Source organism: Aphis gossypii, chromosome 2 (assembly GCF_020184175.1).
Source record: "Aphis gossypii isolate Hap1 chromosome 2, ASM2018417v2, whole genome shotgun sequence".
NCBI classification, from domain to species: Eukaryota; Metazoa; Arthropoda; class Insecta; order Hemiptera; family Aphididae; genus Aphis; species Aphis gossypii.
The window spans coordinates 11,826,276-11,854,213 of record NC_065531.1 but is presented as its reverse complement, the minus strand read 5'-3'; the positions used below and the strand labels follow the sequence as shown (position 1 = coordinate 11,854,213).

At 26.3% G+C, this 27,938-nt stretch overlaps 5 protein-coding genes across 5 annotated transcripts; 3 read left to right on the top strand and 2 right to left on the bottom strand.

Moving 5' to 3' along the window:
- Positions 1-26: 26 nt before the first annotated feature.
- Positions 27-6,545, bottom strand: LOC114126182 (uncharacterized). The gene is made up of 5 exons (XM_027990074.2): positions 6,023-6,545; positions 5,789-5,948; positions 5,473-5,600; positions 2,451-2,585; positions 27-2,019 (listed from the first exon to the last, which is right to left on the bottom strand). The coding sequence occupies exons 1-5, from the start codon at positions 6,087-6,089 to the stop codon at positions 1,982-1,984; spliced, it is 528 nt and encodes a 175-aa protein (XP_027845875.1). The 5' UTR covers positions 6,090-6,545; the 3' UTR covers positions 27-1,981.
- Positions 6,546-6,746: 201 nt separating this feature from the next.
- Positions 6,747-8,231, top strand: LOC114126181 (putative hydroxypyruvate isomerase). Its single transcript, XM_027990072.2, has one exon. It carries the CDS (start codon positions 7,105-7,107, stop codon positions 7,891-7,893), a length of 789 nt encoding a protein of 262 aa, XP_027845873.2. The 5' UTR covers positions 6,747-7,104; the 3' UTR covers positions 7,894-8,231.
- On the bottom strand, positions 7,888-12,348 carry LOC114126180 (transmembrane protein 209). Its single transcript, XM_027990071.2, has 11 exons — positions 11,997-12,348; positions 11,789-11,938; positions 11,467-11,642; positions 11,282-11,404; positions 10,238-10,375; positions 9,836-9,943; positions 9,653-9,774; positions 9,360-9,588; positions 8,513-8,610; positions 8,222-8,431; positions 7,888-8,090 (listed from the first exon to the last, which is right to left on the bottom strand). The coding sequence occupies exons 1-11, from the start codon at positions 11,999-12,001 to the stop codon at positions 7,965-7,967; spliced, it is 1,485 nt and encodes a 494-aa protein (XP_027845872.1). The 5' UTR covers positions 12,002-12,348; the 3' UTR covers positions 7,888-7,964.
- A 244-nt stretch (positions 12,349-12,592) lies between these two features.
- LOC114126179 (protein PFF0380w-like) lies at positions 12,593-17,781 on the top strand. The gene is made up of 3 exons (XM_027990070.2): positions 12,593-13,010; positions 13,918-14,108; positions 14,191-17,781. Exons 1-3 carry the CDS (start codon positions 12,876-12,878, stop codon positions 17,132-17,134), a joined length of 3,270 nt encoding a protein of 1,089 aa, XP_027845871.2. The 5' UTR covers positions 12,593-12,875; the 3' UTR covers positions 17,135-17,781.
- A 2,119-nt stretch (positions 17,782-19,900) lies between these two features.
- On the top strand, positions 19,901-21,772 carry LOC114126177 (enolase-phosphatase E1). The gene is made up of 2 exons (XM_027990069.2): positions 19,901-20,097; positions 20,832-21,772. Exon 2 carries the CDS (start codon positions 20,859-20,861, stop codon positions 21,624-21,626), a length of 768 nt encoding a protein of 255 aa, XP_027845870.1. The 5' UTR covers positions 19,901-20,097; positions 20,832-20,858; the 3' UTR covers positions 21,627-21,772.
- Positions 21,773-27,938: the final 6,166 nt, after the last annotated feature.

The following is a 27,938-nucleotide window of genomic DNA, read 5'->3' as shown; positions in this document are numbered from 1 at the left end:
GTCGGTGTGATAAAATAACAAATCAATTGATATTGATTATAAATGTTTTATTAAGATTAAATTACTAATGTTGTATACAAATTATATGTTTTCTACACAAGTAGAATGAATTATAGATAAAAATAATATTAATTTATGTAGGTACAATATTAAATTTATGATGTAAATGTGATATTTATATAGTTGTATACATTATAAATATTATAGGCTGTATTAGGTTAGGTATTATTATAAAAGCATAATAATAATTCGTGTCGATTTAAAATTCTTGCATAGTTATATTTTCGATAGAGTTTAAAATTATAAATATTAAAATAATTTGGTATTATTTTCCTGTTTGTGTATGATTGGCTTGTCTGTACAAAACATTTGCAAGAACTTTTTACATCAAACAAATAGCATTGTAATAAAATATAGTTCTATCAAAGTTCTACAATCAAATTGTGGAATAATTAAAAAAAACTTTAGTCATTTATAATTAATAAAAGTACAGTAAAACCTCCTTATGACAGATTTGCTTGGGACCAACTGATTTTTCCGTTGTAAAAAAGTTTCCATTATTCGAGGATCGGATCATTGAAAGGTTTTACTGTATATAAAAATATGAACAAATTCAAACCAATTTGCACATTTTTTTATATTATTTCAGAATAAAAATACAACATAAATCCAGTCTTTTTAAAAAAAAAAAAAAAATGTTTATAAAATGGTGAATTATTGTACATTGTAAAAACAAGTTACACAATATAAGATAATATCATTAATTTTATATTATATTAATAATTAATAAAAAAATTCTACATTGAAATTCACATTCTTATTAAAAATCATTGTATCAGTTATTAATTAAATATAAAAGTTTGTTTATAAATAAGAAAGTACAACTATTGAACTCAAATAAAAACATTGAATCAACAAGAAAATTGTATACACAACCATAGTGAGATTATTTAACGATACAATAGTATCAGATTATACAGTAGTTTTAACTTAAACCATATAAATTTCAAAAGGAAAATATTAAAAATAATATTCTTGCAGAATATGTGTCACCATAGTATAATAATTAAATTACTAGTTATTTAGACATTACATTTAATTTTAAGATCGTATAGCTCTAGTAGAATACAAAACAAAATAAATTTTAATTCGATACTGAATTACTATTACTATTAGTATAAATATTAATCTTGGTATTTGTGTACATATACGCAAAAATAGTATTTATTTAAAATCAAAATTAATTCTGACAGTCAATCACATGTAAAACATCACAATTCAGTTAATACGTATTTGGTATTTCAGTATTTGACAAATAATGTTTAGAAAAGGAACCAACAAAATAAACCAAATAAGGCAGAAAACAAATAATATTAAAACAAATTTATAGCCTTGCGATTTTTATTTCTTCCAAATAAATCGTCAAAACTCAGGAACAACGAAAAGAAAACTAAAACTAATTATTACATATTAAATAAAACAATTTAGAATATTTAAATTTTGTATACAATTGTAATTAAAAAAAAAAAAAATAATAATAATAATTTTGAATAATCAAAAAGTAATCTGAGAAAAAAAATAGTTTATCAAAACATACAAAAATAATCCTATTTTTTTTTTCAAAATATTTATTTCTTAATTGACTCATATATTTTATGATAATTCATAAATATATATACAAAATATTGTGCTGGTATATTATTTTAAGGCAAACACACGAAGTCTTATATTTTTATGCATATATATGAAAAGTAATTCTAACCATAATCAGTTCAAAACTAGGTAACTTAATATTTAAGATAATAATATTCTTTTGATAGCCAGACTATAAAAGTCAAAAATTTAAAGATAAGGATAAAAAGAAAAATTTAGTCGTTCACAAACCTTCGTTTCTCAGTTGATGGCACAAATAAATATAATAATATTAATAATAACATGCTTTGGCTTTTTTAAGAACAGCTATTGTTATTGTGATGTGTATTTAACAATTTACTTCAGTCGATTTTAATGGTTGCATTCCTGAAATAATTATTTAAATTCAAATAAATAAGAAATATAAACAATATCAACAATTATTATGTGTAAAAGGAACCCAAATATTATTTTCATGTATTAATTGTACCAAATAAATATTAAAATTATCAATTAACCTATTTTAACTTTAACATTATATTATTGGTAAAAGGATTATTCAACTTTATTAAGATTGAGTTACCAATTAAGAATATCGAAGAAATTAAAGTTTTCTACAAAAAATGTATTATGTTTTTTTTTTTTTATTATTTATTGAGATAAATGAATTATTAGAAAGAATTCAAAAAGGGTCCAATGATAGATTAAATAAAGTAAAATATTGATAGAAAGTTTTTATACAAACAAATTACACATAACATGAATATAATATTAGATCCTGAATTATTTTAAGCAAAACAAATCCAAAGTACACAAACCCATAAATTGAGGATAAACAGGATAAGCTCCTGGTGGTAAATGATGAGTAACTTCTTTTTTTGGTATATTTTGTTCTTGAGATTCATTGGGCAAAGAAACGGCAGCAACCATATTTGCATTATCGTTTGAATCTTCTATTTAAAACAAAATATAAAACATTCAAAATACATAATAAATTAATTTTTTTCTACTCTACATTAATGAAATTAATAATATAAAATTTATTATTTTTAGACATATATTTTTGTCATATCTTAAAGTATAAATTGAGTATTAATATATCGATTAAACACTTTTAATTCTAAATTTAAAACTGGTAAGTGCTTCATATAATAATATAATCTAAATGATTATGTTTTGCATACTTTTGTTTGAATTAATAAGTATAATAAAATAAAGATAAATTTAGAGTAAAAAAAAAATAGGTATTCTATAAGCAGATTTTTTATTTATTAGCTTTTATATCACATTATGTGTAGGTTCAAATGATAAATTGAGTTCAATTTACCACTTGGCTTTAATAATTACAGATGTACAATGATTTATGAACCAGTATTTATAATAATAATTTATTATGATGTAACATACATAACAAAAATATGTGGGTTTAAATAGAAACGATCATAAAAATTGAAAACCTATACTCCTGAATTTGGAAGTTAAATAAATTATTATAGACTACTTTACAAACATACAAAGAAAACAAATTAATGATGGTTAAATTTGGGACAGAATTGGCTACATTTGAGCAGAACAATTTTAATTAATTATTTTAGGGTTACCCAAAATATTTTAATAGGCTATCTTAAAAAAAATGAACTATTATATCTTTTGGTTATTTTATTAATATTGCAAAAACTAAAGGACAATAATATATTAAAATATGTAGAGTAATATGCAAAATATTGGTTTTCTGTGATTTTGTTTAACAAATCTTCATAACATTATTTTTTTACACTAAATTATAATTTATAAGATTAAAATTACCAGTTCACACAAATAAAAAACTATTTCTATAATAATTGCAAAAAGTATACAGTAAGACTATGTTTGCAAATACATTATGTACTTATATATCACTTTTAGTTATGCCTAAATTGGCTAAATTATAAAATATTAAAATTTAAGTTTTGAGAGGAATGAGGAAGTTTTCTAATTTTGTAAAATTTTTATACAATTAAGCTGATGTAAACACCAGTAAAAGTACTAATAATACTATTGGTTATTAAAAGATTATTATTGAAAAATTATGAATACATATTTTATAATTTAAGTATGGAGAATATTTTATGGCATCAGACAAAGAATATAAAAATGAATAATTTATCTTTTTTTTTAGGTATAAACACAAACTATTGTTCTAGCTAAGAATTAATACACAGATATAATCATAATCCTAGTATTAGTTCTGATTTCTTTATCATTTAGTAGATAAAAATAGTATACATTTTAGTTCAATATCTACACAGGTAGGTTAAAACATTTTTTTTTTTATAAAATAACTAATCAGTGATATCATTAACTAATAAATAGGTACTTATATTTTATTTAACACAATAAATATATATATATATAGTAATAGTATAAACTGTAATTCATATTGACCAGTATTACCAATGAATTCTTTGAAAAGAAAATAATAAACCTTATATTTTCATGAAAAAATACTCATATAACAATTAAGAAGAAACAATTCATTTAGATTTTATTATTCATACCTACCTATTCATTATTGGTTCATAAAAATGTAATTTATCTTGAATAAACCATAATATTTAAAACTGATAACCAAGTTATAATATAAACATACACTATGTATAAAACTGTGTTACATACATAAGCCATATTAGGTACTAAATGATATATACTATACTGTGTCCATAGACTGTACTAATTTATATTATTTAAGCATTATAAATTCATGGCTAAAGCCTCATTTCCTTTTCTAAGAAATCTAAGCAGTGGTGTAGCCAACGAGTAGGCCTGATAGGCATAAATGTTTTATATCGTAATGTGTAGTCTATATGACTACTATAGATAGGTAATATTAGTTTTAAAATTTAAAATAAATTCACATAATATACGACACTCTGTTACCTTTTTATTTAATAAAAATATTCATTGATTACCCTTACATTAAAATATCGCGTCTACCCAAGTAAAAGTGCTTAGCTACGCCACTGCACCTAAGCATGCTGAAGTGGTAAATTGGTAATTATTGTTAATTTGGCAGCAGTGGCGGCGTGAAGGAGGTTTATATGATGCTGCTGCGTCACAAAAAAAAAAAAGTGGTGGTGGGTGGATGGGAAGTTGTGAAATATATTTTAGAAATGAGTAAGAATAATTCATTAGACATAATATAATATACTAATACTTAAATATTAAATTACTATTACGATTTTAATGATATTAAAAATAATTTACATTTCAAAAATCCATAGTATGTTTTTTTGGAGTTAATAACTAAAAACAGTATTATGAAGTATTGTAAATATGATAGAAAATGTATGGATCATTTTTATCTCCATAATGATAGCCTTAAATATAAGTTTAGTGAAGATAGGAATGCCATATTTATATGTTTAATATCAATAGTTGCGAATTGTAGCGTATGAGTCACAGGTGAATCATACAAAACAAAACAATTATATGAAATGGAATTTTAACCTACATAGTATTACTAAATAAATGCTCTTCTGTGTATTAATAAATAGTAAAACAATTATATCTTATGATTTCAATATTTTAAATATTTATGCTTATTTTTTAAAATATTGATATTCCTGAGGATAAAAAAAAAATTCATTTTTCTTAAAATATATTTGGTATTTCCCTATAAAACCAACATAAAATTTAAATAAATATAACTCATTATTAATTATAATTTATAACCATAGTGCCAGGCCTAGTGATTTTTACACAAGGTAAAGATTTAAACATATCCTTAAAATTTTGCTTACATAACTTACACCTTAAACCGACCATGCAGTTAACTACAATATCTTATGATTTTATACGTACTGTAAGCCGGGCGACGACGACTCATGATGCAATAACATGGAATACAAATACAAATAATACAACACGTCAATATCAGGCCAACAATTACGATCAGAAGTGTTAACAGGTCTGGCAAATATTTTAGAATTCTAAAACAAATTTAAAAACGAATAAGTACATTAATAGGTATATCGAATCATATAATATTCTATATTCATAAACGTATAGTTTTCGTTAGGTACATAATATCTAAAAGTACAGTTTTTAAGTCGACACTAGGTAGTCTAAGCTCGAAAACCGTATCTTTATACGAATAAATAATAAAATGATTATTTACATATGACGTAAATGGTCAGCACCGTTGCAGCAATCGACGCTGTCGTACTTGTCGTAGCAGCAAAACTTTGCGTCTTTTGCCGACTCCGACGATGGGCAAGTCATCAGACGTTCTCTTATAAAAGTTCCGTTCGTAGTTTTCTTTACCGTACAGTTTTCGCCTGAAAACAGAAAGATTTTCGTTAGACACGTCACGACAACGATTCCAATAGGTCTACTGCGAGTTAAGACTTACATTGAACTAACGTCACCAATATTACGAGATACGCGACCACCGACACAATCTTTTTAACGGCACTCATGACGGAGACGACGTTTAAACGGCGAGTGCAAAGGTTAACACTGATTCAGTATAATTCGACAATTATAAATTCGTTCGACCGAGATGGCTAACGACGGTTATTTAAGTGGTTAATGGACGTAAACGGACAGTAAAAAAAATGTATTCATGTCTCGTTAAAAAACGATAATAAAATTAATAATAATTACGATTAGAGGAGTATTAACGAGTGGTGTTCAAGATCGCGACTTAATGACGATCATTTGAGCAAGGTGCAGACTGACTGGATACGACTACGTGAGACACTGATGATCACTGATCACCGTCGGCCGTCGTAGTGCCGCTGAATTGGCGAAGTACTCAAGTGACGGACGCGACGCACGGACATCGAATACAAAGATTAAATAGGTCTAAACGTATCCAGTTCCAGTATTTTGCTGTTGTCGTACACCACAGACCTGTCCTATTATACCTATACCTATTGTAATCTGTGATTAAAGTGTGTTGTATTGTTGTGCACGCGAATTGGATTTTGGACTATTTCGAGTGATATTTTGTGGGTGGAGCGACCAAAAAAAAAAAAGGGGTGCGATGAAACGCAAAGAGGTCGTACGCACGACAAATACGATCGTCTTTGAAAAGTATTTTCGACCTTGTGATAAAATGTAATCAAAGTTTTCACGACGATACGCCGCACCCGCCTTGTGAGTCGAAAGTTCAAACTCGATTCGCACCCGACTTGTTTACGCCTTTACGGTATTATTTAACTTACCATTATTATTTGCTATCGTTCGATTTTCGAAGTTTCAAGCATTTACACTGTCGTTGAATAGGTATACAGAAAACCGTATTACACTGTAATTAGTACTTACGATATAGTCGGCGATAAGCGATTTTCGTACGCTTAAATCCGTTAGAGTCGAAGATTTCGTTTTTGAACGAGCCTGCAATCTCAGAGGTGAGGTTTAGTTCGGTTGAAGTGTTCACAGAACATTAATTCTCACACAAGTTTTATTTGACATAATAAAATAATCAATATGAATTTGAAGTTTTGTGCCAATTTATCGTTTATGTACCAAGAAGCAAATTGTCTTTTAGAGAGGTACAGTCTGGCGGCTAAATCTGGATTTACTTCTGTAGAGTGTGCATTTCCATACTCGGATCCTTTAGAGAAAGTAGTGCAAGCGAAAACGGATGCCAATGTGCAACAGATTTTGATAAATGCGCCTAGGGGCGAACCCAATGAACTAGGATTTGCTGCAATTCCAAATATGGAGGATAGTTTTCGTTCGTCTATTGATTTGGCTATATCTTATGCAAAAGCTTTAAACTGTTCCAAGATCCATGTAATGGCAGGCATAGTTGTTCAACCAACAGAAGTTAATCATCAGACTTATGAAAAGAATTTAACTTATGCTGCGCAAATCTTTGAAACTAAAGGCATTATGGGTGTAATTGAACCTATCAATAAATATTCAGCTCCAGGATATTATTTAAATTCATATGAACGAGCAATTGATGTTTTGAAAAAAATTAATAGCCCTAACTTGAAGCTACAACTAGATATATTTCATTTGCAACAGATCAAAGGAGACCTTACAAATAACATTAAGAGCTTACTACCTTATGTAGGACATATTCAATTAGCTCAAGTTCCTGCACGTAATGAACCAAATACTCCAGGTGAAATAGATTACAATTATATTTTTCAACTATTAGAAGAACTTAAGTATGATGAATGGATCGGTTTAGAATACACCCCTAAAGACGATACTGACAAAGGTTTATCGTGGCTAAGAGATTTAAAAAGAACTGTAACATTTTGATGAGAAATATTTAATTAAGTATATTACAACTTACAAGCATTTAAAAAAATAAATTAACAATACAATTAAACTTATTCTATAATCCAGAGCATATTTACTCCAGTTTTTCCAAGGTTGACACTTTCTAACAATCCATTTTCAGTCGTTTTAATGTGATGTAGGAACAATAAAACCGTAAAGAAAAAATTATTACGACCCTGAAACAAAATTAAAAATCTATAAAATGTCTTTTATTTTACTTTTTATATTGTATCATTATTATCAAATCAATCATAAACTGTGTATATTAATAATATATTGTATTAATAAAATGAGTAAAATGTATTACCTTTGGAAAATTATGTGTTTCTTTACCAATTTTTAAACTGTAATGAGGTGGAATATTAGATTGTTGAAAAATGACCGCTTGTTTATTATCAGATTTTAATTTTTCCGGATATTTAATCAGATGTTGAACAGAAAATGGGTTTTTTCCCTTAAGACGTGTTAATGGGGATAACTGAGAATCTAAGTATGTAGCTAATAAATGCATCACTAACTAAAAACAAATAAAATAATTTTATATTAATAAATTAAGTTAATCAATGTTAGTTACACATTTTCACAAAATAATCCTTACAACTGCGTCAGATGGTAATTCACTATTCCATTCTTTTCCTTTAAATGTTCCACCAGAATTCCACCGATATTCGGTTAAACAAGGACCTTTGGCTAATTCTGAAATAAAAAAATTATAAATAAAATACTCTTTTAAAATTATTATAATTAATTGGGTACAAGTGAAAAGGTTTATGTTCTCCCTACGACCAAAAAAAAAAAAAAAACCCTTGAAAATATACCATCGCATCATTTATTGACGTGATGAAGAATATGTTAATATTCAAATATAAATTTGTAATGATTATTAAGAATAATTTTAATTATTCTTAATAAGATTTGCTACTGAAGACATTGTCTCTTGTTATTTCATTATCTTAAAAATGTATATAAAAACAGTATGTAATAACATTAGGAAATGTTTATGTTTGTGTTGTATACATACGAAACATTTATATTTAAAAAAATAGAAATTTCTTAATCTATCATAATGAAAGATAAGATATTTTGTATGATTGCATATAGAAATCACTGTAGTATATGAAGTATATAGTTTATTTTATAGACAAAAAAGTGTAGTAAAGTAATGGCCATTTAACATTTTGAACAAAGAAACATGGATAAAATGGCATTCATTCAGTTTTTTTTTTTTTTTTTAAGAATGTAAAACATAAAATACATGTATATTGTATACATAAATCAATAACTCATAAAAGAAGTTAACTATTTTCAATGACTGATGTTGACCGTTAGTAATGTATTGTTGGCAAGTCAAAAAGGCGAGGGATGTATCAACTATGATGCGTTTTGGTTGAGATACAATTTACTTCTATTACCAGTATACTCCACATTATTTTTTATTTATTTACCTCTTATGCGTTGAACTATATATTCTTGATTTGAAGATACTTCAAGATACGGAATAATAAACTGTAAATTAGGAATAGTTTGAGCAGCCTGTATTGTATGTGTAGTTTTTTTTAGTCTTTCTAAACCAACATTTCCTATTGATACATCAACAAATCCTTGGTTGTATAACGCTCGATCAACATTTTCAATTTCTTTTACCAATGGAGAAATAATTGTTTGTGAAATCCACTAAAAAAATCAAATATTCTATCAAAACTTAATTTAATTAATATTAAATAAGAATTCAACTTACAGTTCTCAAATTAACAGACCATCTTTCAACTTTATTATTATCGACTTTAAACTTGCGCCATACTTCTGAAGCCATAGCAACAGTAGAAGTACTTTCATTAAGTTCAGATTTTGATTGTTCAGCTAATATAAAAAAAAATTAAGACATTTAAGCTTAAATATAATCTGTATTTTACCAACTTACGTGATGATGCTACTTGATAAATAGAATTTTGTAGCATTGAAGAAACAGATGTATTTGAACAACCAGAACGTTCCCACATAGACATGCTTCTCTGTTCAGAATCACGTTCTAGAAGTATAATTTAATTTACGTATATAAATGTATTTATTATTTTTAGTAAATAATTGGTATAAAAATATAATGATCTTAAAATATTTATAATTTGATTTTATATTTTTGATAAATTTAACTATTGTTAAAAATAAAATAGTCATGAGCGAACTTAAATAATGTAGATTCAAACATCTTGTGTATATCAAACCATGTAAAATGGTCTTTTAACAAATGTAATTGTTCAGTTAAAAAAAAATTACAACATTGATTGATTTATATTAAAAGCCATGAATTAAAATAAAACATTACCAGTGAAAGAAATGCTATTTTTGTTGTCATAGTCTTTTAAGTATTGTTCTAAAGTAGATAAATCTTCTATGGTTTCGTCATTTGAACTGGTCATATACTTAGTTGCACTTCTATTTTGTTTCTCTGGTCCAAAATTGTCTATAAATATTAAATGATTAAAAAAATCTAATTATCAGTAACTCAAAACTTGTGTTCCAATTAATTAAAAATACTTGATATTAGGCACACGATGAAATCATTTTTATTAAAAAAAACTATGTTATAAGCGTAATATTCCTGGTGCTAGCAGAAGTTGTAAGTGAATACTGACTATATTTCAACTTAAAAGGAAGTCACAGTAGTAAGAGTTGTTAACAGCTTACAAACATACACATGTCAAATTTTTGTTTAGTAGAACCAATTTTGTGTACTTAGCTTAAATATTAGAGAAAGATAACCTATTACCAAACTTAAAAGTAAGAACATTATCTGTTTTCTCATGGTTTTTTTATGATACTTTAATTTTGCAGTTAATTATGAGAATTTTAAAATATTAATATTTTATTAACTCATTATTTGCTTAACAATTGATACATCATAAAAAACTGAAGAGAACACAGATAATGTTTATACCTTTAAGTTTGATAATAAGTCATTTTACTCTAATATTAAAGCTAAATACCCAAAATTGATTCTACTAAAAAAAAATTGACATGTTGTAAATGTATAAGACTGAGACAACAAACATGGGTGTAGTCCTTTTAATGTTTATTTTAATTTAGAAAAATTAAAGAACATAAAATTTATATAAAACAAAATAAAAAAATGTAATATTACTAAATAAAATTAAATTTGTGACAAAGTAACAAGCCAAAAAATCGAAAAGTACATAATTATGCAAAAATATGGAATTAAATATATCTTTATTTTATAAATGGTTATTTTTTTTTCATTTTAAACTCATTAGAACACATTTTTTTTTGTTAAGCATACTCATTTAAAAAAATATATTAAAATAAATCATAAAAATTATATTATTTATTTATTTTAGAAACAGTAACTCACTAGGTGTAATATGAAACTTTTGATTGTTCCATTTGTTAGATATCCAGTTAATTGGTGTACTTGTAGTTGCAGGAGGTGTTAATATACTTGATGAAGTATCAGGTGATTTTACTTTTATATAAGCTAAAATAAATAAGAATGTATATTTTAATAACAATATCACATAAATTCAGTTGTATGCATACAGTTGGATAAGCCAAGTGTCTGGAAGTGTTCTGGCGACAAGTGTAAAGTGTTGGTGGTTATCCATAATTTTGCAAGGGACAATAAATGATATAAAAGACTTAACAATATGACAACTGATGACACTGATTCAACAAATCTCCACCATGGAGTATACCAAGAATATGGCAAAGCCAATCTGGAAACAAAAGTATTTTCAATTATACATTTTTATCTTTCAAAAAAAATTCAATTAATATTATGATTTATGTTATTTTAAATACATAAAAACAATTAACAATTTAATCCTAACCAAGTATAAAACGATGTAAAATAATAACTTACAAATCATAAGTGAGCATAGACAATAGGATGACATTAACAGTTCCCCAAATAAAGTGTTGTTTCATTCGATTAACAGTAATCGTTAACTGAATGGCGTCTTTCACTAAATCCTTTTTAATTGATTTTTTTGATTGAAATTCTGGCGGAGTCCTATAAAACGAGTTAAGTGAATGAATAACAAATTATACAGTAATACTTTTTTACATACCTCATGATTAAGGTTCTTTAAATAATTAATAGGCACTTAATCCCTAACTGAATATAAATGGCAAAGAAAATTGCTTTTAAAATTGTTTTTAATTGTTAAACATTCAGACAAAAAATGGAAAAATTAAAATCCACATGTCTTTCGTGATGATTGACGCGATATCAATGCAATCAATGCATTATCGATAGTGTACGCACAAAATACATCTACTCTGTGGTGTAAAGCAAAATGCTAAATATATATTATTTTATATTCAGATCATAATGTTCTGAAATTAAAATTAAATCTAAATTTTTTTAGTTTAAAACTTTGAGAAATTACCATTGTCAATCATTATTAACGTATTTAAGATTCTCAAAAATCAACACAATGATAATTCATTATTTCGTTTCTTACTTCAATATGCATAATCCAAATCAGCTATGCGTTATCAAAGTGGATTGATGTTGTACACGAACGTCCGTGATCTTAAAATATGAGCGCGGTTTTTCGTCTTTCCCTCTCAAACACAAATGGTATTATCACAGACTGTCCTTTGATATTATCATATTTTATGCAGTTATGTTCTGTTTTTGTTGTTGTTGTTGTTGTTATTATTAACTTGTATTAACTACTAAATTTGTAAATTATGTAATTATAATAAACTATATAATTTTATTGTATTAGATAGGTTTATATTTTATTTTATTATACCAATACATAATAATGAATACATATTTTTCAGTTTACAAGTTAAATTACTTAGTGAAAATATTGACTCAGATAGAGTAATTTGTATTAAATTATTTTTGTGATAATATTTTTTTTACTTTACTCAAATGTGAGCTATAGTATCATTATTATAGTTATTAGTTTGATATACCTAAATTATATGAAGTCATGCAAAGTAAAAATCATAAGGAAGAAAAAAAACTACTCCACAGCATTTGTGAAGTTAATATTGATGGAAAAATGGCTTTAGTGTCCTTGTACGATGATCTTCCTCATTTTGAGTATGATCAGACAATTGATAATGTAAGTAGGTATATTAGTTTAAGTTCCGTAGATAATTGTAATTACTACTTACTAGTGGTGTACATAAATTTTTTTCCCTAGGGCGAGTGTGGAATTATTATACATTTAACGTTTTTGTTTTATTCTCTATAAAAAAAAAAAAAAACTGTAGGTAATTTATGCAACTCTAATATTTGTGTTTTAAATACTTTTGTTTTTTTTTATAACTTATAAATGTTTTAAATGTGCATTGATTCATCTATTATTATACTATTAAAATCTGCAAAACATTAAAATATACATTCAAAAGTACTTAAATGTATATCAAGTATTTATATTTATTCTTAAATACTTTTTCATAAAATTATTCGAAATATAATCTAAATACTTTATGAATGCATATATTCATCTAAAATTGAGTACAATTTTAAAATATTTTTAACAAGATTGTGCATGAGATTACATTATGGAAGTTATGAAGTATTGGGGTATTATGCATAATTATAGTTCATTAATATACTATATTATGGGTTTATACTATTACAACATTATAACATTATAATATTATTAATAACACTGCAGACTTGTATTCTAGATAATTTTTGGGTTTTCAATAATTTAGTATTCTATTGATTGATATACTCAGATTCCTTTACTTTAAAAATAATTTTTGTGTACCCATTCTAATTATATCTTACTCAATTTGAAATTTAAATCTTTGATAACATACGTTTTTATACTTTTGCATTTTCTTTCTATGTTTTTTCCAATTTAAACACTGGGTATATTTATAATACCTACCTTTGTTTATATTATTAATTGTAGCTTTTTTTTTTTGTCAAAGAGTTAAACTCTCTTACCTTTCCCCCCAATTTATTAAATTGCTACTTACCTACATGCATGTTATTATATTATTTAATGTTTATAGTTGAAGGATTCAATTATAAAATTGAAAACATATAATCGAGAACTGAAACAACGTATTCAACAATTGGAAAAAGAAAATACTCATTTCAAATCTGTTAATATGGTGTTATCTAAAAATATCACATCATTATATAAAACTGCTAGTTGTGAAATCCAAAGGAAAGATAAAATAATTGATGATCTTCGCAAAAGGTATGTAATAATATAGACTTGCATTTTTACTAAGAAGTTACATTATTGAATGTTATTAATAATTTTTCTATTGAAATTTTAGTCAAGTTGTTTCACTACCATCCACATCAAAAATTTTTTCTTCTATAAATGATAATCAAATAGAAAAAACTGAAGTAAATAAATTATCTGAAAGTAAGAAGAATACAGAACAAATCAAGAATACTGTAGAAAAAACTAAAATACTAAACCCAAATAATAATAATGATAATATTATAAGCACTGTAATCAAGCCTAATGTTGATGTTCCTAAAACAGTTTATTATAAAAGATTATGTCAAAAATTAGCCCTACAAAATGTAACTTTAGAGTGTAAAAAACCGATACCACAACATACAGAAAATATGAATACCGTAGATAAAATAATAAAAGATAAAAATGTAGAGCTTAATTATGATGAAAATATACTAAAAGAAATGACAACTTCTCTTATTCATAATGAATCTAAAGATATTAATTCTACACTAGTAATTTGTGAACCAGATATAACACCAAGTAATTGTGAACTTGATACTACTCCAGTTATTCAATGTGAAAATGTGGAGAAAGATAAAGAAAATGTTTCCGTAAAATCATTTTTTTCAAAACTAGGACAACCAACTAAATCAAAAAAAAAATTAATCATAAGTCCATGTACTATTGGTGTTCAAAATAAACACCCCAAAACTTTCAAAAATGCTAAAAAATTAAACCAAATTAACAATTTGTCTTCAATAACACAATGTGAGAATAATAATTCTCCAAAAAAACAAATAATTAAATCTTTAAACAAAGACAATCAGTCAATATGTGTTGAAAATAATATTCCAGAATATAATCAAACAACCGATAATAAACCACTTACAATAGAAAGTACATCTCAACAAAAGAATAATCAGTCCACATGTAATTTAGATACTCTTAAACGTATAAACGATATCACAGAATCTAAGCACTCTAGTAATTCAAGTAAAAGTTTCTCTAAAAACACTCTAATTGAAACAAGTCCTGCAAATAAAACTGTTATACCATCTATTAATAACGAAGTTGAACAAGTTCCAATCACAAGAGAAACTAATGTAATAAAAAATGATGATAATAATTCTCTGAACAAATTTAATGAAGATACTCAGTCATCATGCCTTCTGAATAAAGATCAAACAACTAAGTATGATTCAAAAACAGATAATAATCTACTTTTAAAAAATAATCAAAAACAATCCATAAATATTGAAGTTGAACAATTTCCTATTAGAAGGAGAAAAGCAGTAATAGAAAAGGACGACGGTAAACTTGCACTAAGTAATGTCAGAAAACATCCACATGATACTTATATGAGTCCTTCAAACAAAAATGAAATAATCAAGTCAACAGAGAATGTAAAATGTTTTTCAATGAATAATAATAAAGAATCATCAAGCCCATCTCGACAAAAGATTAACCAATCTACATGCAATTTAGATTCTCTTAAATGTGTAAATGATATCACAGAATCTAAGCACTCTAGTAATTCTAGTAAAAGTTTCTCTAAAAATACTCTAATTGAAACAAGTCCTGTAAATAAAACTGTTACACTATCTATTAATAACGAAGTTGAACAAGTTCCAATCACAAGAGAAACTAATGTAATAAAAAATGATGATAATAATTCTCTGAACAAATTTAATGAAGATACTCAGTCATCATGCCTTCTGAATAAAGATCAAACAACTAAGTATGATTCAAAAACAGATAATAATCTACTTTTAAAAAATAATCAAAAACAATCCATAAATATTGAAGTTGAACAATTTCCTATTAGAAGGAGAAAAACAGTAATAGAAAAGGACGATGGTAAACTTGCACTAAGTAATGTCAGAAAACGTCCACATGGTACTTATATGAGTCCTTCAAACAAAAATGAAATAATCAAGTCAACAGAGAATGTAAAATGTTTTTCGATGAATAATAATAAAGAATCATCAAGCCCATCACGACAAAAGATTAACCAATCTACATGCAATTTAGATACCCTTAAATGTGTAAATGATATCACAAAGTCTCAACACTCAAAAAATTCTAATAAAAGTTCTCCTAAAAACACTCTAGTTGAAACAAGTCCTACAAATAAAACTGCTAAACCATCTATCAATATTGAAGTTGAACAAGTTCCAATTATAAGAAAAAGTAATGTAATAAAAAAGGATAATAATACTCTAAACAAATTTAATGAAGTTACTCAGTCATCGTGTCTTCTGAATAAAGATCATAAAACTAAGTTTGATTCAAAAACAGAGAATAAACTACTCTTAACAGACAAACTTCATGACCAAAAATTATCCTCTTATGAAAAACAAAATCAGACTCCATCTGTAAATATTGAAGTTGAACAATTCCCTATTAGAAGGCGAAAATCAGTAAAAGAAAAGGACAATAATAGTCTAGTTCTAAGTGATGTCAAAAAAAATTCACATATTACTTGTACTAGTCCTTTAATCAAAAATGAATTTAACAAGTCAACAGAGAATGTAAAATGTTTGTCTATGAATAATAATAATAAAGAATCATCAAGTTCATTTCAACTAAAGAATAGTCAAGCCACATGTGATTTAGATACCCATAAGTGTGCAAATAATGTCACAGAATCCAAACACCCAAATAATTCTTGTAAAAGTCCCTCTAAAAATATACCTGTTGAAACAAGTCCTACCAATAAAATTTCTATACCATCTGTCAATATTGAAGTTGAGCAAGGGTTCATTTTTAAACAATCAAATTCAAGAAAAGTAATAATGCATTCAACTTTTGATGATAAACAAGGAACAAAAAAAGGAAGACGTGTTCAGTTGATAACTATACAAGATCATTATTCAAACCCAGTGCCTAGTTTTAATGGTGCTAAAAAAACAGATATTGATGTTAGCAATAAATCTATTCTTACAGAAAAAGTAGTTGAAAGTAGTAGTCACTTCTTTGTACCGCAAGTAAAAAGAAGAAGAACTATGAATTTTGGCAGTGCCGATTCATAAGTACTTATTTTTTCATACTTCTCTTAAAATTATTTATAATACTATACAACAATTAATAATTATCTACTTCCCTATTTATTTTTGTATGAATGCCATATTTATTTTGTTATTTTTTTATTTATATATTACATAAATAATGATATTAAAGCTGTGCTTAGTTGGTGGATAAAACATTTTGAGATAAAAAATGTTGAACATAATTAATTTAGGTATAATAAAAATTATTTTTAAAAGAGTTCTATTGAACAAAAAAAGGTTAAGATTTTGTTGATACACTAATTTCTTTAACATTGCTTTGTTTAATTTAATTTAATTTTGTTTGTTTCCATTTAAATGAAATATTAAACTTTTTTGCCTGATAAACCATGTAAGAAGATTCCAGAGTTCGGTTTAGAAATAAGATGGAATATAAAATGTAAATTTATTAAAAATATATTTAACTTAAATGCGACATAACTTCAATTTTAAGGTACCTGAATTCTAGTTTTAAATTATAAATCATTTTTTTAAATGATTAAATAACCATTTGATTATTATTTTTATTTGTAAATTATTTTACCAAATTAGACAAATAGTTGTTCTTATATAAAATATATAATTTGTTATTGTTTTATAGAAATGTAAAATATATTGTCATATTTTATACATTTTGTTTTTTGTGTTTTTTTTTCTTTAATAATAATTAATATTAAATATTAATTATTTACATAGATATAATTGAAAATGGTGAAAACACTTTGATCTTGTATGAGTTTTAAACACATAGGTAATTACAGAAAATAATGATGGTTTAATGTAAGATTGTAGGAATACTGTTCGATGGCTAACTTTTCAACAATAAATCTGAAGAAGGTAAAATAATGCTTGTGTCAATAGATATAGATTAGTCTGTAATTTTGTCGATCTGTGGTAAGAGAATAAAGATAGAAAAATCAGAAATAATTTTTAGATTGCAAACATTTTCAATGTACGTGTATTAGATACGAATAAGTAAACTAAGAATAAAAAATTAAATTTCAAGTTGATACTAGTTATTTTTAAATTTTGAGCGGAGCGAGGAATGTATTGGTTTTACAATGATGTTTATTTTTTTTTTATTCTGTAAATACTTTTTCTCCCCCTAAACTTGCTCAGAAGTACAAGTGTAGCATATTTTCTGAAAGGTAATGTTTTTGAGCTGGTACTTTAGAGAGGTCATTTTTCGATTTTCGAAATGATACTCGAAACAAAAACGGTTAAAGGAGAAAAAATGTACAACTTTACTATTATGTAATATAAAATAATTACGGCTGTGTTTATCACCATAGGAGCGAATAAAATTAAATAAAAAAGATCCCCTCGTCCGCTCAAAATCGTTTTTTATCGAATCATATTGCATTAAAATCGAATACCTACAGTAAAATTACACTATCCTGTCCGAGGACCGAAGGGACGATGGACAAACATCCACCACCGAATTACGCTGACCTACTTTTTTTATATAAATACATACTATATCATTTATCATACATTTTGTTCATTACATCGAATACATTTATTTTAGATTATCTATATTTTTAATTTTAAGATTATTTAGTACCTACTCGGCTACTCACTTAGCGTCTCAGTCCCTATTAATAATAACTAAGAAACAAGGTAGGTATTAAGACGTTTGAAATTAAGGAAGCTTTGATGAAGAATATTTTATGAATGTGAAACGATAAAAGTTGTACCTATAACTGGGATTCGGGAATGACCCTTAAAGGGCTTAAAGTCGGAAAATTCACAATTCACAGCACTACAGCAGATAATTGATAAGTGATGGTCATCATTAAAACGGCTATTTTTTCAAACAAGTGGTTTTAACTTAAAGCCAAATTTAAGAAGACGCCGCATGTGTTAATCGTCATGGCACACCCACATGTGTTGAATTTTGACTTACTGTTATCTCCGTCTTACATAGGTACATGATACATACCTACAACATAGCAAATTTTTTAGTAAAATTGATTCCGCTGAACGAAAATTTGCTATGTTGAACGTATGTAAAACGGAGACAACACCCGCGACTGTGGCGTCTTTTATTAGAGTTGAAAACATAGTCTGTGTTCTCTCGTTGATTGTTTGAGAGATTTGTTAAGTTTGACTGTTTGAGAAATTTTAAATTTTAAAATTTCTAGTAGGTACCTACCTACCAACTATTTATACACATTATATACTTGCGACTTGCTCATACTTAACTATTTACTCAATCAATTAAGTGCCGCTGTTAAAATTTTAAAACTCGGATAGGTACTATTTATTATACTAATAAGTTTTAAGTAATACGTTTGATAATTATTGGTTAATTCGCTTTATTAATAGTGTACAACATTACTGTACACAACAAATTGGAAATACCGCACTGCTGAATATAAATTTATCGTGTTGCACATTAGTAAGACGGAAACAAGAATGCATACATGCGATTGTGATGTCCTAGTCCTTTAAACATTGTTAAATACATATGACATAATATATTCAGTATTCACATACCTACTTATATTCTCGATTATTATTGTAATAGTTAATGACAATTATTAGTTATAGGTTTATGTATAGGTACTTTTTGTATCAAAGATGTACAGCAGTGTACACAGTACTCGACAGTAGCAAGGTCATTTTTTTTTGGGAAGGTACAGTATACTACAATACTATAAAAAAAATAGGTACCATAATGGGTCTTATCTACTGATAAGTGCAAGATAACGACGATAAGACCGGCCACCGACTGCACGTCTTATCTATAATCTATTGCATGTGCCATACAAATTGAGAAATATTTTTCGAATCTCTTAATATTAATAATAATTATTCACCTACTATTAAATATTAATTAATATTTTTTTTTCCTGTTAGTCGGTAACTTCAAGTTGTTCTACAATATTGTTTCAAACATCTTCGAAAGACCTCCTTTATTGGCTGCGTAAATCCAAAAACTAAAGGTAAAATATGCATGTCTGCTTACTTATTATTATGAATTTATTTAGTGCTATACAATAATATGCTTAACACAAATTTAGAGCAAATAATAATGTTACAGTATTTATATAGGTAGGTATCTAAGTAGTAAAAGAGTAAGGACTTGCATAAGTATAATATGTCTAGATAAAACTAATCTATTATAGTATTATAGGTACCTATTGCATTAGGTATTTATTACCTATTCTATAACAAAGGCATTCAAATTTTCAGTATATACCAATACATTAAATAGGTAATTGTACATTATAGAGTAACAGCAAACAGTTTCCAAACTTTTTTTTGCGATGTCCTTTTTTGGATCAAATTTAGCCAAAATGCTCTGCTGAGAATACCTCGAAAAATAGAATAATAAGAAAAATTCTCTACATTTAAAATTATATATTATTACCACAGTACCCTTAGTGCATTGCGGTGCATAGTTTGGAAACCATTGCTAAAGAGGTTCACTTAATACAATGTATTTTTTTATCATTTTAAATAATTTTAAATATATTAATTAAAAAATAAAAGATAATAAATAATTTAGATTTTAATATTAGAAATTAGATATTTATTTCTATATTAAATACAAATTTTTGTTTAAAGTATTAGTTAAACAATTATGTATCTCTTTTTGAGTAATTAAGTATAATAACAAACAATTTATATAAATACATTTATAAAATACTAAAAATTTGTATTTTTGTTTTTATAGGTGTTGATAATAGCTATATGATATAAAATGCCATTGAACGAGAATGTTATTCTCCTTGACATTGAAGGAACAATTACATCAATTAGTTTTGTTAAAGATACATTATTTCCTTATGTCTCCACGGTCTTAGAGGATTACATAGAAAAACACTGGAATGATGAGAGCTTTCAACAAGATTTAGAATTATTGCGCGCACAAGCAGTTATTGATTCCAATGTTAAAGGCTTTGTACCAATATCTTCAGGCAACGATAACAATGCAAAGAAATCTGTCATTAATAATGTACTTTGGCAGATGAAATATGATAAGAAAACTACTGCTCTGAAGCAATTACAAGGTCATATCTGGAAAGATGGATATGAAAGTGGTCTTCTAAAAGGTCATTTATATGAAGATGTATTACCTGTTTTAAATAAGCTAACTGACTTGGGTAAAAAAATATACACTTACTCTTCTGGGAGTACAGAAGCTCAAGAGTATTTATTTCAATATTCCATGTATGGAGATGTGTCTAGTATATTTTTAAAATATTTTGATACTAAAATGGGTCCAAAAGGCTCGGAAACCAGTTATATAAATATTGCTAATGAGATAAATGTAAACTGTAGTGATATTTTATTTTTAACTGACGTAGTTGCTGAAGCAGAAGCAGCTGTAAAGGCCGGCTGTAATTCAATTCTTTTGGCAAGACCTGGTAATGCTCCTTTGGATTCTGAGAAAAGTTCAAAGTTTAGGATTATAAAGACATTAGATGAATTATTAAAAATTGAGTATGTTGTACCTAAATACATATAATACTTAAAATACATTTTGATAACCTTAAAATTGTAAAATCATAAATACATCTCATTGATTATAAAATATGTTATATTTATATTTTATTAATAATTATTCTTATGATATGCTAGAAAATTGAAAATATATGTACATTTTAATTAAAATTGGTTTTATTTTCTAAAATGTTTTTTGTTTGAAAAAAAACATCCTTAAGTAATTGTCCCTTTCTATCAATTAAAAATTAAGTCTAATCACTCTAATTTCATTTTTTTTTAATCAAGGAATGTTAACAAAAAATTAAAAAATTTTTTTTTATTAATTTCTATAATTATTACAATAAATTACCTAAATATAAGTAAGTGATTAATCTTTTGGAAAACATGAAAATTAAACTTTCAAATCAACAATTTAATTAATATTCATATAATGAATTATGAAGTATGGATGTATTTTTAGAATAGTAAAAAAATTACACTACTAAAATACCTTGGTAGGTATATTATGCGAATGTTATGGAATATAATATTTATTGTATAAAAAGTGTGTTAATAATTTTTAGTGTGTACTGTACTCGTATAAATATTATTTGATGATATTACTAGGTAATTGTAAAAATCGAGGAAGTAGCTTTGCTGTATAGTGGGTAGACTAGTAGACTGGTATATTGGATGCACTTTTCATTAATTATTAATTAGGTTAATGGAATGCTAACTACAAACTCCATAAAAATAGTTTTGCTGGACCCACATTTTCTATGTTTTACGTTTGAAAGTCGAAGATAATATTTGCGAGAGAGTGTGACGTCATCTTAATCAACTTAGATATTCTGATATTATTTCTTTTATTATATATCTTATATTTAACTTATAAACAGTTCCGATTTTATAAATCTAAACGGTTACGTTAGGTACATTATTACCATGCTTATATGTAGGTAATCGTTAATGTGCATTTGATTTAGTTCATTTAAGAGGTTATATAGTTAACATAGTGTACATAGTACATTACATAGGAATGAAAACACGTCTATATAGTATATACCTATATTCTGCGTGTGTTAGACAAAAGAGAAAATCACAGCTTCCAATCCCTTTTAACTACTGAGCTCATGACTCAGTTATTACACAGTAAAAATTATAATGTTTATTTCTGATACAATTTCATTGTGATAGACAAGTACTGATAGAGCTGATGGACAGAGATTCTCAACCGGATGTACAGATTAAGAGACGTGCAAGGCTGCTGTCGTCAAAGTTCAGAAAATTTGATTGTACTTCTTTGATATTATTGCGAAGGATTCGAAATATAATTTTAAGGAAAATTCATCGCTGATTTCACGACGTATTGAATACAAAAGTAAAGCCTTCTGTGTCTATTGTGGACCAAAAATCGAGGTGGCACCACCGCTCACGAAATGTACCACTGTTGAATATGATTGGATGTAACGAAAATGATTATAACACCGATCCGACACTCGAAGGAAGGCAAACAATTGTTTGCGATGTATTCTCTCAGCTTCGTAACAACAACCAGCCGACATCCTCATGTGTGCCAGTCAACGAATTGGATATCGAGACAGTTCAAATAGTTATATACGATGATAGTGTTGGAAGTGATGTTGTCGACAGGAAGGGACAGGAGTCTAAAACAGACTATAACAATTATATCAGAAAAAGTTTAAAGTTTCATATCCCTATATTAGGTACTAACATTTTTTTGCACCGCCAGTAGTACAAACTTCTGCCGTCTTTAAGTAATCTCTTTCCCTGTGCTGACAGGAAACGGCGTTTGGATCGTGGTTATCCCGTAGTGGATTCCTCCGGCCATCATCGTGTAGAACTGTCTCGACATCCAATACGTTGACTCGCACACGTGAGGATGTTCGCTGGTTGTTGTTACGAAGCTGAGAGATTGAATCACAAACAATCGTTTGCCTTCCTTCGAGTGTCGGATCGGTGTTAAAATCATTTTCGTTACATTTGATCATATTCAGCGGTGGTACATTTTGTGAGCGGTGTCCATGTATACAGTCATCCAGAGATCTTCAACTCTTGTTCGGCCACCTCGACCTCTGGTCTACAGCAGACACAGAAGGCTTTACTGTTGTATCGTTTTTAATACGTCGTGAAATCAGCGATGGATTTTCGTTAAAATTATAATTCGATCCTCCACAATAATATCAAAGAAGTACAATCAAATTTTCTGAACTTTGACGACAGCAGCTTTGCAGGTCTCTTAATCTGGACATCCGGTAGTTGAGAATCTCCGTCCGTCAGCTCTGGAGTACCTATCCGTTCGTCCGGACACAGTATCATTATTTTGTTTTTTTTATCTTCTATTTTTTTTTAAATTTTTATGTACTTTGTTAGAAGATTATTATTTATTTATAACATATTAAATAATGCAAAAATTTAAATAAATATACTATAAATTGTTTTTCTTCACGAAATACCTATTAGTATAGAACTGATACAAAATTAGCAATCGAACAAACAATTAAACATTTAAGCGAGTATATCCACAACAACTAAACAACATTATTCAAAATATATTAGACGGTCAATTTATTTCCAAAAACATTATAATATATTAATATGTTATCTATATTTCATATATTGAATTATGATTCTTACACTTTTTTACTGGGGAATAATAATTCGTAAATTTGCTGTTATTTTTGGTGTACTATTTTAATATATTATTTATTTTTAGCTATTATAATATTTTATGAAAAACGTTGCAACAAATCATTTTGTTATTAAAAACTGTATTTGACTGTTATGTTTTAATGCTTACACATAGCTAATATTATATTACTGGCGTAACTCGGAGTTGTATTTTGATGATCGGAAGGCAAAATATTATATATATTTTTCATATTAACTTTATTTTCAAAAAGCATAGTTAGAGATATATTATAATTAAACAAACGATATTGAAAACCAATGACAAATATACCTACTAATTATTACCTATGATATGAGCACCTGACGTTGTCCGGACGGGTATGTGTATCGTACAAAAATATCTATAAAAGAATCCTCTCGGACTTGCAGAGGTCTCGTCTCGAGTCCCAGAAGTAGTTATTATCGATATCCGTGTCTCATCGCCTTCTGGCTAGTCGTCACAATGATTTGATTCCTTAACATTTAAAATAATTTTTTTTCTGAATGTTTGAGAACTTAGAATAGTTTCATTAGTTTACTCTAATACGGCCTTCCTAATATTCATTTACTGACACTCGATCGAGTATTAAATGGCTTCCAACATCCGTAAGGCAATTTTTAAAATATTTAAAATTTATATTAATTTTATGCTATTTACATACCATGAGGCACGAACATATATTTACACTATTAATCACATTTTAATTAAAAAAATAAACATCATTTCAACCATACCTAATACTTTTAATAATAATTACATATTATACAAATTATATATTATCATTAATCAATTAGTTAATAAAAAATCAATGACATATTGACTAATTTTTGTTGATCTTTCGAAATTGTCATTTACTTTATAATCTGCAGATAAATATAAATTGTCTTTACTGCAAAAAAAAAAAAATAATAATACTTTGTAAGCAAATATATTTCAATTTTTTTTTGCAATGATATTAAAATAAATAAAATACATATATAAAACGATTTGTGTACAAATTATAAAAATTATTCCAAGATATATATATATATATATATATATATATATATATTAATATACGAGTATATAGTATATATAGCAGTATAGCTTATAACTATTTACTGCTTAGTATTAAATTATTTACCAAATAAAATTGTATAATTACTGAGCTTTATTGTTATTTAGGATGTTTACAATATTTGTAAAATAAAAATAAATATATATAATATATTAATACATATTATATACATTATACATGGTTTTTACAATATTTAGGAAATACCTATGTTACAAATAATTAATAAATATTGTTGATGAATGATTTTATTAAATTAATATAAATGTTTGACCTATTGGGCAAGTACATTTTTAGTTGATCAATGATCATTTAATGTGAAGTCATGTTATAATTCAATACTTTTGTAAATTGTTTTTGCTCATAGACCATAGTTACTATTATTATTTATTGTACATAAAGGTACTTAAAATATATAAAATTACACAGTTAATTAAATACTGTTGGATCTTATATTTTTATTCTAGTTAACGTATCTATTTTTATCTATACATTATATACATAAATAAATAAATACTTACTTGTAGAGTGATCAGTTTATAAAATATGAGTTTCGGGTTTATGACATGTTTATTTATTTAATTTATGTATTTGAGTATTTCTAATACTTTATTGCGATGGATTTTTAAATATTATAAATATTTATTTAATCAGTTAATCTCTTATAAATCGTTTTGCTCTTTCTGATTGTTCAACTGTTTTTTCTTTTAAATCTTTTGTAGGAGGACTTATTGGCATAAAACCTTCAACTAATTGCGGTTTAAAATTATCTAGGTCGAACTTCTCTGAAGACTTAATCATACCAGTTACATATTTTCTTCCAGAAGCGTTACAATCGTTACAACCATCCATTACTTATTTCTGGCAATTTTAAACTTGGCTGGAAGGGTATTTGGAAATTTTGTAATAGTGGTTTGTGACTTTCATCAACTATCTTATGATTATCTTCTGATTTTTTTTTATAAATTGTATTTATAAAAAATAATTTCTGTTTAGATTTTAATAGTCTGTCGAATATGAAACAACTATATGTCCATATACTTCGTATTGATCAGCTGTGTCATAAGGTAACTCACGAAGTAAGCAGTCTGTTTATTATTTTTTTTTCAAAATAAAGTAGTTTATAAATATTGTTTTCATAGTTTGATTAAAAGCTTATGCTTAGCCAACCATTAATACAGGTATTCAATTGCAGTGAAAAACGAGTTTTCTTTTCTTTTCGGCCAAGTAGTTTGGCCATCCTATTTTAGTATATCGTATTATACTTCATGAACTTGTTTTAAATAGTTTTCACATCACTGCGTGACTTTTGAAAATTATTCGAGTGTGATAACCAAACATGTTTTAAAAATATTTTATTGTTTATTATTCATTTGAAAAAATTCATTACAATATTCTTATTTATAAATAATTATACATATATATATTTATATAAATACTGAATACGTATAATATATATCTACATAATATACAAAATACGACAACAAATTATTACAGCATTATAGAACTATATTTTAAATACTAATAGGTAGATACCACAGTATTATTATTTGTTCCTGTACTTAATATTGTGGTGATGTTCTATCGTTCTGATAACATATTCCGATCATTGTTATTAAAATGAGCGTGACAACTGAAGTCGTAAAACTAATAAATTTTATTATTTCACATTCTGATTGATAGGTGATACTGATACAAATTATTCATACCATACACAGTTTATCGTTTACCTATGTATGTATGTATTTATGACCAGGCGATAAAGATTTTTTTTGTAATTACATGGTAGATCATACCGTGCTTATGCTATAAATAAAATAGTGAACAATAACTTTTGTTTTACAATTAAAAAAAAATTGAAATGATAAACCCTCAAATTTATACCCTGATTTGGGATTCTATTATGATTTCGCCACTTTAAAGTCGGATTCACATTACATACACCGTATCGTATCGTATTCCGTACATTCAATACCTACGTATAGTTAACACGTTACATATAATATGTTGAATATGTTCGAATTTATATACGATACGTTACAGTATAACCAGTGTTAACTGTAAATATTGTTAGGCATATCAGGAGACTTGATGAATTTTTTTTTTAGAGAAGGAGTAGTATTTTAATTTTTAATAAACAAAGCTACCCGTGAAGTAGCTTTGTACCCATACCACCAACTATTATATTATTACCATTTACCTATGTCCTATAAGTACTCCTATACTAGCTATTAAAATAAATAAATACGAATAAAAATTTGAATAGTTTAATTGAGTTGATATTTGATTATAAATATTATTTTTTAGATGAGTATATCTATAGTTCTTTGATATCAATAATCAATTTATAAATATTTTCTACATATTATAATATATAGATGAATAATAATTATTCATGAAATTTATACATATATAACTTTGTAATTTATAATACTTACGTGGTACTACGTAAGTAATATATAATTAACTATTCAATTATAAATAGTAGGTAGTTTCTAATTATTACCATGTTTACAATTTTAAGTACATATAAATTATAATATGTAATTTTTTTGGTAAAATTAATCAATATGATAGGTTTAAAGATTAACTATTTTTTTGTTATAGAT